Here is a 12,779-nt window from a genome sequence, read left to right on the forward strand (position 1 = left end):
TATATATATATATATATATATATATATATATATATATATATATATATATACACAATGTACATATGTATATATATATATATATATATGTATATGTATACACACACACACATATATATATATATATCTGTGTGTGTGCGTGTGTGTGTAATTGATTGATTGATTGAAACGTTTATTTGAATATGACAAAATATTTTTTTAAAAATCAATGAACATAGTAGAAAAGAAAATATATACCAAGAAAAAAGAAGTCCAAAGGGAGTAAGAAGAAGCAAGTTCTTATTCAATCCCACCCCCTTGTCCCACATTACTAATTTACTTTATTACCATTTATACATACATATATACTGTTGCAAGTTCCTGCGGGTCAGAAACTGTGGCGAGAAGCGAGGTCCACAGAAGGGTCGCAGAGATAAGGGATCAGAACTTGCTTCTGGGAGCAAAATTGGGCAGAATGTCAAGAAGTGTCTGACCGAGCCAGCAGCAGGAGAGGTGGAACTGAAGGAGGCAGACTGAAAAGAGCTTATCAGGAGACGACAGGCCTTCATGAAGAATCCTGGACTTCGGAAGAAACTGAAGATCAGTTGCAAAGATGACACTAAATGGCTTGTGTTAAGCTAAAAAGTCTTCATGAAGAATCCTGGACTTAAGGAGAAGCTGCAGATCAGTAGCGAAAATGACACCAAATGTCTTGTGTGGAGCTAAAAAGTATGAAACTGACAAGTGACCCCATTGTCTTGCTGTCATGTGATAATGGTATATGTGTAATTGGAAAACTTTTAGTTTGTCTAGGCTGTCCCAAGAAGAGTATAAAAAGAGCAGCTAGGAGTAGAGAGGAGACAAGATTTTGGGGCAGTCGACAGTGAGAGACAGCAGATTTGGGATAGAAGAGGTCATCCTCCGTCCTCTGGACGGAGAACGACAGGTCAGTTTTTGGGGAAAGAAGGAGAGAATCATACCTAGAGTTAGAGTGACCGGTTAGTGTTGACGCAAGTCAACCATTTATTCTTATGAAGATTTTAGCATCAGCATCCCCCACAGGGGATAGGTTAGTTTTATATTTACTCATTTTTTGTATTTTTGCCATTTTTGAGACAGAGAGTCAGTGAGCGTGTGTTAGAGGGTATTAACCTGAAGCTGAAGAAGACTTAGAGTTGGTGTAAGCCAACTCATTATTCTTAGTTAATTATTAGGATTAGCATTTCTCCTTGGGGGAAGTGATCAGTTTTGTATCTACCCATTTTTTGTATTTTTTAATCTTGTAATAAACTTTTTGTAAAAAGAATCCACATCCCTGATTCTTCCAGGTCCTTTTTAAAGGTTAAAGTTGGGGCCCCGACCCAAAACAATAAGGAGAGGTAAGCATATTTAATTACAGGTTCCTGAATTATCAGGATTTGCTTTACAGTTTGTGACAGATTAAGAAAATGAAACCTTAAGTGAAGAAGCTAGTGTTCTCCTATCCCGTGAGTAACGAGATGTCTTAAGGATGATAAGCCAAAACATTAGTAGGTTAAAATAGGCTCTGTTTGCAAGTGTGAAAAAGTCTCTCAGCGTGGGAGGGTTGGATTAATTAGATTAATTGATAAATCTATGTTACTCTGATCAACTAACAAGAATCATTTTCTAGTTACCATTGCCCACTAAAGCTGACAGAGGCGCAAATTAATCCTAATATGACCCAGAAGAATGGCCTGCTTTTGAACTTTGCCCTAGTATCTAAAACCACTAGATAATGGGAGATATTAGAAGGAAGTGTGCTCTCACAAAAGGACAAGTACGGCATATCATTTCACCTTAAAATAGGAAACTGATTCTAATTAGGGAGTCCAAACCAGGGTCTAATACAAGAAAAATCACAGACGCCCCACGAACTAGGGGTTGTACGAACTAGTCGACTAGTCGACTTCACGGCTCTGTAGTGACTTTTTATGCCTGTCATCAACTAGTCGCTGTCACGTGATAATGACTGACAAGATGCAGTCCTCGGAAAAGACAGCAGGTGATGAGCCCCTGCGCGTCTGGATCGAGGCGGAGGCGACGCGCTGTGCGGTACTGACACCGGCGGTAAAACGGATATTTAACCAAACTGTGACATTTTCCCTCTTGCAATTTTACCTTCCCCTCACCCCCATCCTAATCTTAACCAGTTTGTGCATGCCAAGCTCTGATCGTTGACGTGCGCTCCAGACATTGCGTCCTGAGCACCGCCAAATCAGGTGTCACCACCTCAAAAACAAATTAAACACGCGTTCGTTCATGTCGGCTCATTTCCTTTCATATTTTCTGTCTGTTATTTGTGCCTGATGCATTTCGCTGCTGCGGAGCAAGGCGCATCACCTGTTGTCCTCCGGTGACGCACCCCCAAGATTCCATTATCTCCACTCCGCTCCGCTCCGGCATGAACTCCGCAGCAAAAACGGTCCCGTTGTAGTCGGCCGGCGAGCAGCGGCACTCCGCTGTTTTTGCGGTCGGTAGATCTTTTAGAACTGCAGTTCAAAGGTAACTCATAAGGTGAATATATATGAACGCAGGTAGCGGTTTTTCTTTAGAATTGAGAGGAGGTGCAGGAAGATAATAAACAGACAGGACAGAAAAATAGTCAAATAAAAACAAGTTCGTTTTTGTACCTGATGGTTGCAACAAACAGACACCACTGAAGGTAATCAGAAGTGAGGAACAGAAAATGAAATAATTATTTTAATGTTTAGAGCAGCAGGAAAGGCTGCAGGCGCATCAGTGAGTTTGCGGCTGCTGCGCAGGGGGAGGGGGGAGAGGACTGAAGTAGGATGCAGAAACTACCGTTATTAAAAGAGATGTGTTAACTTAGAAAATGTGGGCGCAATTTTAATTGTCAAAAACTCCAGCGAACCTACCGACCGACCCCCCGGCCGCTTCCGGCGTATGACGTCATCAACGACTAGTCGAAGTCGACTCGACTTTCATTACTTGACTGTCGACTTTAAAAAAAATAAAGTCGTGCAGGCCCTACCACGAACCCTGAGAAGCAGAGCAGTCTTATAGGTTCTAACGGAACTAGGTTTTAACGGAACCGACAAATGGGACACGCTCGCGACAATACATACATACATACATACACACATTCCTCCCCTAGGTATTTTAAAATTTTTAGTCCTTCGTAAATGATATCCCTCATCACTCTGGTTGAAGAGCTTTTGAATATTACGTGGCAATAAGTGCTTACTAGCTTTAAACATGATTTGAGCTGTTTGATAATGAACCAGGTCTTGAAGTTAAAAGTATTTTGACTGTAAAAACAAAGATTTTGTATGAACCAGATACCCACCTTTATGAATGACACATATTACCCTCTTTTGCAATACTGATGGTGGGTGTAATGCATTTTTATAATTGTTTCCCCAAAGCTCTATACAGTAAGTGAAATATGTCAGAACTAATGAACAATACAGAATATGGAGTGAATTACAGTCCAACAGTTGCTTCATTTTATTTATAATTAAAATGTTTTTTGCTGCTTTGGTTTGCATGTGTCTAATGTAGGCCTTCCAACTAAGTTTATTATCCAGTATCACACCCAAAAATTTGATTTCATTAACATTCTCAATTTTTCCATCATCAATCTTTATACATACTTCTGTTTTGTTTTTACAATTGCCAAATGTCATTACCTTAGTTTTTTCTATATTCAATGATGGTAAATGGTAAATGGCCTGTATTTGATATAGCGCCTTCTAGAGTCTTCAGGAAATTTAATATTCATTTTCACTGCTACGCCGATGACACCCAGCTATACTTCTCTACCCAACCAAACCCCCCGCTCCCTTCATCCTCTTTCTCAGTTGCCTCACCGAAGTCAAATCTTGGTTTTCTTCTAACTTTCTACAGCTCAACAGCAATAAGACTGAGATCCTCGTCATTGGCACCAAGTCATCTCTATCTAAGACCAGTTCATTCTCACTCAGCTTCGACAACACCACACTTCTCCCCACTGCCAAAGCTAAGAGCTTGGGTGTCATCTTAGACAACACCTTATCCTTCATTCCTCATATTAACAACACAATAAAAACTGCTTATTTTCATCTTCGCAATATCAATCGGCTCCGCCCCTCCCTCAGTCAGCACTCCACTGCGATTTTGGTCCACAGCCTGGTCAACAGTCACATTGATTACTGTAATGCCCTCCTCTCTGGTTTCCTTCTAAAATCACTCAACAAGTTACAGTTAGTCCAAAATTCAGCTGCCTGGATAATCACTAAGACCTCCACTTTTGATCACATCACCCCTGTTCTGCAACAACTTCACTGGCTCCCTGTCAAATACAGAATTGACTATAAGATACTTCTTCATGCCTTTAAAGCCATCCATAATCTCGCTCCCCTTTATCTTTTTAATCTCTTCCACATTATCACTCCCACTCACTCTCTCCGAACATCTTCACCTTCCCTGTCTGCTCCTCGCACTCGTCTCTGTACTATGGGAGCCAGAGCTTTCAGCCACTCAGCTCCAAAACTCTGGAACACTCTACCGCCTGACCTCCGCATTATAAACTCTTTCTCAACCTTCAAGTCTCAACTCAAAACTCACATGTTCCGCCTGGCTTACTCATTGTAACTGTCCTCCTTCCATCTACTCTTTTTTTCTCAATGATTTTGGCTTTCAGTTCCTTCACTTCTTTTACTAAATCCATCAGTACCGTTTACTGTTTAACTATCTTCGATGTCTCTTCAGTTAGGAAGTTCAGTGAGAGCTTAATGTCCTCCAGCTCCTCACCAGCATATTGATGTTTTTTGGGAAGCATGATGGCTAAAGTGGCTAATTTCAGAACAAACAGAATCCCACCTGATAGAAAATGAAGTCCTAGGCTTAAGAGCTGTTAAATTCTTTATGGAGCAGACCCTTTAGTTGTTATACTGATGTTTTACCAAGATGTACCAGCGGTAGACTCCCAGAGGTCGGTGCACAGCCCAGAGCCTGGGTCTGGCCTGGTGGTTGGAGCAGGGCCTAGTCTGGTAGCAGGAAATGAGCCTGTAGCAGGAGCAGAGCCTGTAGCTGGAACAGTAGTGATGTGTTGGTCGCAAACGAACCGGCTCTAAGAGCCGGCTCTATGAAGTGAACGACGGGAGCCGGCTCGTCATTGGGAGCCGTCACCCTGAAAGCCACAGGCGATTGGTCAACATGTGTAACTGCGTGTCCAGACTGTCCACACACAGAGCAGTAGGGTGGGGAAGAGGGAGGATCAGACTCAGACACACAGCAGAGCACATGCAGGAATGAGGAGGAGGAAAAAGGTGAGCGAGAGAAGAGAGTGCGACGAAGACGGTGAGAAAATGTGCGCCAGCAGTCGGAAAGTTGAGATTTCTTAAAGTGTTCAGTAAATAAATCCATAGAAATGATAAATATTTGATATATTGCATTTCTTACATTAGTAAATTCTTTTACACATACAAGTGCTGGCCAGTAAATTAGAATATCATCAAAAGGTTGAAAATATTTCAGTAATTCCATTCAAAACGTGAAACTTGTACATTATATTCATGCAATGCACACAGACCAATGTATTTCCGATGTTTATTACGTTTAATTTTGATATTTATAGGTGACAACCAATGAAAACATCAAATCTGGTATCTCAGAAAATTAGAATATTCTAAAGGCCAATGAAAAAATGTTTGTTTCTCTAATGTTGGCCAACTGAAAAGAATGAACATGAAAAGAATGTGCATGTATAGCACTCAATACTTAGTCGGGGCTCCTTTTGCCTCAATAACTGCAGTAATGCGGCGTGGCATGGACTCGATCAGTCTGTGGCACTGCTCAGGTGTTATGAGAGCCCAGGTTGCTCTGATAGTCGTCTTCAGCTCCTCTGCATTGTTGGGTCTAGCGTATTGCATCCTCCGCTTCACAATACCCCATAGATTTTCTATGGGGTTAAGGTCAGGCGAGTTTGCTGGCCAATCAAGGACAGGGATACCATGGTCCTTGAACCAGGTGCTGGTGGTTTTGGCACTGTGTGCAGGTGCCAAGTCCTGTTGAAAGGTGAAGTCTGCATCCCCATAAAGTTGGTCAGCAGCAGGAAGCATGAAGTGCTCTAAAACTTCCTGGTAGACGGCTGCATTGACCCTGGACCTCAGGAAACAGAGTGGGCCAACACCGGCAGATGACATGGCACCCCACACCATCACTGACGGTGGAAACTTTACACTGGACCTCATGCAACGTGGATTCTGTGCTTCTCCGCTCTTCCTCCAGACTCTGGGTCCTTGATTTCCAAAGGAAATGCAGAACTTGCTTTCATCAGAAAACATAACTTTGGACCACTCAGCATCAGTCCAGTCCTTTTTGTCCTTGGCCCAGGCGAGACGCTTCTTGCGCTGTTTCTTGTTCAAGAGTGGCTTGACACACGGAATGCGACACCTGAATCCCATGTCTTTCATGAGTCTCCTCGTGGTGGTTCTTGAAGCGCTGACTCCAGCTGCAGTCCACTCTTTGTGGATCTCCCCCACATTTTTGAATGGGTTTGTCGTCACAATTCTCTGCAGGGTGCGGTTATCCCTAGAGCTTGTACACTTTTTTCTACCACATTTTTTCCGTCCCTTCGCCTGTCTGTTAATGTGCTTGGACACAGAGCTCTGCGAACAGCCAGCTTCTTTAGCAATCACCTTTTGTGTCTTGCCCTCCTTGTGCAAGGTGTCAATGATTGTCTTTTGGACAGCTGTTAAGTCAGAAGTCTTCCCCATGATTGTGGTGCCTTCAAAACAAGACTGAGGGACCTTTTAAAGGCCTTTGCAGGTGTTTTGAGTAAATCAGCTGATTAGAGTGGCAGCAGGTGTCTTCTATATTCAGCCTTTTCAGAGTATTCTAATTTTTTGAGATACCAAATTTGGAGTTTTCATTAGTTGTCACTTATGAATATCAAATTTAAATGTAATGAACATTGGAAATACATTGGTCTGTGTGCATTGCATGAATATAATGTACAAGTTTCACGTTTTGAATGGAATTACTGAAATATTTTCAACCTTTTGATGATATTCTAATTTACTGGCCAGCACTTGTATACTTTACGCAACAGAAAATCTGAGGAGCCACTTGGGAGCCGAAAGAGCCGGCTCTTTTTGGTGAGCTGAGCCTAAAGAACCGGCTCTCTAAAAAGAGCCGGAATTCCCATCACTAGTGTTTTCCTCATCAGCTGTGTTCAAGTGTAGCTAAAAGAGTTGATGCTGTATTGGAGGCAGAGGGTGGTCACACTAAACACATGTTTGATTTACATTTGCCTTTTGTTCAGTCACTGCTTTTTGTTCATTGATAAAAATAAATACATGCACTAAATCTCCCATCAGAGCAGTCGAGGCCCGATGCAGTGCAGCATCCTGCTCCGACTCTGGGCTGCTTCCTGGTCCCTCGCCTGCTGTGATTAAACAAAACAAAAAATAAGGAGGTGGATGTGTTGGTCCTCCTGGTCCTGGTCAGGTTCTGCTTGTGCCCACCAAGCCATGATGACTAGCTGGTCTTCAGAGATCCTCTTCCCTCTCCCTACACAGAAGGAAGAAGAAGTGGAGATGGTTAACATTTAGAACAGTACAGAAAGTAGTAAATGAAACAACAGATGCTGCATCAGGAGGACGTGCTCTGTTGCTCACAAGAACAGTGAAAACGTGATTTGTGCTACTTTTTAAATGAAATAGTTTATAAATATAACAGTGAGCATTGAGGTAACTGGAACTAGAACACAACCAGAGGTCTTACAGGGTGAGCGTTCTCTTTTCCATGTGATTATGACCATAACTTGTGCTGATGTTCTACCATGTTTGTAGTTCTTGTTGCTTTAGTGGTTTGTAGTTTTACTAACATGTAGCTACAGTTTAGCTCTATAGTAGAAGCTCACCAGCATGGCTCAGAACCAGTGCACTTACATTAGTGAACATAGAGTTTATCCAGCTGAACAATAATGGTGAGCAGACCTTCTGTTCCACACATGATATAAGTGAACACACACGCATCAGGCTGAGCTTTAACACCACACTTTCTATAGTTTACCAGTTTAGTTTGTGTGAAAACAATTAAAGAACACATGAAAACTAGGTTTGATCAGCAGAAGTCACGTTTCATCATCTTATTAGGGGCTCGACACACGGGAGGCGACAAACGACCGCGATCAGCGAAATTCGTCGCTGTCGCTTTTATTACCTGACACACGGGAGGCGACCCGCGGCAGCCCTCTGTTCCATGGCGAAATCGAAACTTCCATTGTTTTGATTGGCTGTGTCAGGTTGGAGGGAATTAAGGTTATTTAGCGGTTCAGAGTTTAAAAAAAAGTGGTAGATGTGATGTTTCACAAGGTGCTGCTAGAGTTATGTGAAATCTTACTTCTGATTTTACTATATAAAACATGATAATAATCAACTTCTCCTCCATGTTTGCTCGGAGATGTACGGAGCATCCTGTCCGCTCATTGGTCAGTGAATGATTCCTCCGTTGTAGTGATGGGAATTCCGGCTCTTTTTAGAGAGCCGGTTCTTTTGGCTCCCAAGTGGCTCCTCAGATTTTCTGTTGCATAGAGTACATTTATAACCAAAACAATGCTAAACTATATGTAAAATGATTTACTAATGTAAAAAAATGCTATACATCAAATATTTATCATTTCTATGGATTTAATAACTGAACACTTTAAGAAATCTCAACTTTTCGACTGCTGGCGCTCATTTGTAAAACTGTAAAACTGGGGTGATGTGAGCTCGTCTGCTGGATTTGGTTAGGAGTCTGGCTGCTGCATTTTGGATGGCTTGAAGGCGTGAGAGGGAGGTTTTGCTGAGACCAGTAAAAAGAGCGTTGCAATAGTCTAAGCGTGATGACACAAAGGCATGGATGATTTTTTCCAGATCTGCAGTAGAAACCAGTTTACGGACTTTTGAAATGTTTCTCAGTTGGAAGAAACGAGCGGGAGATGTGTTACAGAGCGACCCCAAGTACTGCAACAGGAGTGAGCCCAGCAAAGATCACGACGGGAAGACACATTAGAACGACGCTACCAATGCTCAGAGACAAAATGCGGAGCAAATCTGAGAATAAACAAGACATTCTGCAGATGGACACCCAAACTAAATCATCCTACAGGTACTTCCATGACCGACACCACTCAGCTCGACCTCTACCTGAGTTACTTCCTGGACAGAACGTCAGAGTAAAGTTGGATGGAGAAAAGGAGTGGAAAACTTCAGCAAGGGTCCTCAGCACATGTGATGTGCCACGTTCATATATTGTGAAAATAGACAATGGGACAGTAACACGCAGAAACAGGAGACGCCTGCAACCTGTTCCAGATGACACCGCACCACAAGAAATGCAACCAGTGGGCACACCAGCCAAACAGCCCAGCAGCCCACCTCGAGCTGTTCCGGGTGACCAAAGTGTGCTGGATTCAGGACAAACTGTTAAAACTGAAGAACCACCACCATAGGTACGTAGACACGACAAGATTGCATCTGTGGAAGGACTCTTAGGGAGTCGGAGCTGGTTCAGCTTTATTCTGAAGGAACCGTATACAATGAAGGAACAAGTTGGCGTCAAGTCAGACACAAATCTAACCCGGTGTGCACTGCGCACCGATCACCGGTGATCTAATCTGTGCAGAACTGCCACATCTCGAACACGACCATTGCTGCGCCCAAAAAAAAAACCCAGGAAAAACATCACAAGATGATTCGGTAGTGTTAAAAGTGTAAATAACATTTTTAAACTATACTTAAATGCAGACTACACACAGCACTTGTAGTCTTTATGATGCAGAAATAGTTTAGTTTAAAGGGGCATTATGGAAGTTTTACAGCCAAAACATGTATAGAAATAATAAATGTCTTCTTCATACATTCTCCTACAATGCCCTGGTCCTGTAGAATGAGCCCTGGCATTTTTACTGTGATTGTCTGTTTTTCCTGTAAAATCACAGAAAAAGAGAGATGCTCGGGTCGAGCAGGCTGCTTCATGCACATTCACGCTCAGGCATAGCCCGTAGCATTTGCTATCCATAGCTTTAGTCTTTCTCACTGTTCCTAACGCCTAGTGACAAAGCTAGCTACATTTCTGAGGACCCTTAGCTACTTTCTGTAGAACTTTCTTCAAGATATTTCCTGCAAATTAGCAACAAAATAGCCATTTTCGCTCTGAACCGTTCTTTGAACGTTGTTTCAGCTGTCATCAACGATATAAAAGTTACAGATCAACAATATATCGCTGGTGCTATAGCTCACCTGGTAAGACATCAGACTCTTGTGCAGGAGACCTGGGTTTGATTCCGGGTGTTAATTCAATTCAAGTTTATTTATCCTATAAGTTCCTTATCCTCTCCTTGAGCAGTGCTCTCTGTGCTCTTTCTATTATATTTTGTGCTGTCTTGGTCCGGATCGATGTTTTCAGCTGTAGGCTTGTGGGTGTAATGTTTTCGTCCCGGCATCTTAAACAGAAGCGAAGGTGGTTTCTTAGACGTGCGCGTTTCTGGTGTAATCGTTCCAAACGGCAGAAGTCCTTCGTTCCTTGTTGTCCGTATTTCTCTTTGAACATCTTAGGTGTGTTCTTGCTGTGTCTTTGTAAATCCATGCTTTCGTTCTTTTTTCGTCGGCGAAACTGTAGCTACAAACAGGTAAACAAAACTGTTTCTGTGTTTAAAAAAGAACGAAAGCATGGATTTACAAAGACACAGCAAGAACACACCTAAGATGTTCATGATGATACACAGTTGTACATCTCTGTCTCCTGATGACACACGGACAATGGACACACTTTTTAATTGCATTTTAGACATCAAATCCTGGATGGCAGAAAATTTTCTCCAGCTCAACCAGGACAAAACTGAAGTTTTAATTATCGGTCCTGAGGCCCAGAGAGAAACTTTTACCAAAATTACAATCACTGTCTCTTAATCCATCTTCACAGGTGAAGAACCTGAGTGTCAACATTGTATTGGAGCAGGTGGACAAAGACTAGGGGTCTTAGCACACCTCTGTTGTCACTTGGCTTCCCGGGGCTGGAGGCGAGGAGGGGGGAGCTGGCCGTCTGGTTGGGGTCTGGGGTGGTGGGTTGCTTTGCTCAGAGTGGGGCGGGAGGTGCCTGCTCATCATCACCCCAGCAGAAAGGGGCGAACTCTGGTGATCGGTGATGGTTGTACCCTCTGTGCAGCGGTACCGGGACCAAAGTGAATAGGGTGTGTATGGGTACCGTGAGTGGGTGACTAGCATTCATTTTTGACACCTTAATCTAACAGCTGGAATGTCTCTTCAGCCTCGCCTCTGTCAGTGCGCCCCAGGGCAGCTGTGGCTACCCTGTAGCTCATCACCATCAGTGTGTGAATGTGTGTGTGAATGGATGAATGATACACTGTAGTGTAAAGCGCTTTGGAGTCCTTACTCTGAGAGGTGCTATACAAGTCATTTATCATTTAAGTCTTAGGCATGAGGGAGGGAGTGTGTGACTGTCTGTATATGACCGTATATGTAAGGTGGGGTCTTGGACTCCTCCCCTGTCCTGGAACCTCTTGTGCTGCTACACATCTTCTCCCCATTTCAGCCACTTGTATCCACGATCTTGTTCTTTTGGTCACTACCCAAAGCTCGTGACCATAAGTGAGGGTAACGTAGATCGAACAGTTAATCGAGAGCTGAGCAAGAAGGCGAAGCTCTCTCTGCACCACGATAGACCAGTACAACACCCGCATCACTGCAGATGCACCAATCTGCCTATCGATCTCGCGCTCCATCTTTCCCTCACTCGTGAACAAGACCCCGAGATACTTAAACTCCTCCAATTGGAGCAGGACTTCATCTCTGACCTGGAGAAGATATTCTTTACTCGATGTGTGTTCATTTTTTATCACCTTAATCTAACAGCTGAAATGTCTCTTCAGCCTTGATTACATTCACACTCAAAGATGATTTTACTTCACTCACTTTTAGGGAGTGTAGCCTTGGCCAGGAAGAGGTAATGTCATCAGGTGGTATCGTCATTGCTATGTGCGCCTCCAGTCCAGCAGGTGGCGTTAGTGCACCTTTACGCTGGTCACCGACCACCGGAAGAAGCAGAAACCGAAAGCTGCTAGCAGAGCTAGCTTGTTGTTGTGGTGTGAGAGGAGAACATTTGAGGCTCTGCAGTAAAAACGTCTTCACTTCAGTCTCTGGGAGAGTTGACCAGCTAAAGCGACTAACTGCTGCTGCTGCAGAAATCTTCTCACCAGGCTGTGGAAACTTTCTTCTCCTCCTCAACAACTTGGTGGAGTTCTTTCCAGAAGCAGAGAAGATAGTCTGCGGTCTTCGTGACAATCGGAGCTCCAGAATCAGGTTGTGGGTGAGAAAAGCTTTTCTCTAGACTTCCTGCTCTCTGGATCTGCTGCTGTTCCTTTGGCCAGAACCAAAGCGTTGGATCTTTAATCTCCTGCGTTGTTCTGAAGCAGCATCTTAATCAGCTCTCCTGCTTTGTTTCTATTGCAGCTGTTAGCTAAACACGGCTAAAGAAAACCTGCTACCACTTCAGGATCATCCATCAGCATGGACACAGGTACTGGTGTGTGTGTGTGTGTGTGTGTGTGTGTGTGTGTGTGTGTGTGTGTGTGTGTGTGTGTGTGTGTGTGTGTGTGTCTACATTAGTCAAAAAAGGAGGTCGACTGATGTTTTTTTTATTGCCGATACTGACATGTGGTGCTAGATGTGAGTTTAATTATTTTTTGGTTGATTTTCACATCTGACATCATCTAAAATGCATTCAGTCTCTTGGCTTCTAACTATTAAATGTTAACATCTTCATATTTACCA

The 12,779-nt window shown here is 43.1% G+C and overlaps 1 protein-coding gene across 1 annotated transcript in view; it reads left to right on the plus strand.

Moving 5' to 3' along the window:
• Nucleotides 1-12,072: 12,072 nt before the first annotated feature.
• Nucleotides 12,073-12,779, plus strand: part of LOC129154100 (zinc finger protein 585A-like) — a 29,799-nt gene continuing 29,092 nt past the window's right edge. The window contains exons 1-2 of the mRNA XM_070548430.1: nucleotides 12,073-12,315; nucleotides 12,459-12,525. Of these exons, the coding sequence (XP_070404531.1) occupies nucleotides 12,516-12,525 (10 nt within the window). The 5' untranslated portion in view covers nucleotides 12,073-12,315; nucleotides 12,459-12,515. The remainder of the gene's footprint in view (nucleotides 12,316-12,458; nucleotides 12,526-12,779) is intronic.

The sequence above is a fragment of the Nothobranchius furzeri genome, chromosome 2 (assembly GCF_043380555.1).
Source record: "Nothobranchius furzeri strain GRZ-AD chromosome 2, NfurGRZ-RIMD1, whole genome shotgun sequence".
In the NCBI taxonomy this organism is placed as follows: domain Eukaryota; kingdom Metazoa; phylum Chordata; class Actinopteri; order Cyprinodontiformes; family Nothobranchiidae; genus Nothobranchius; species Nothobranchius furzeri.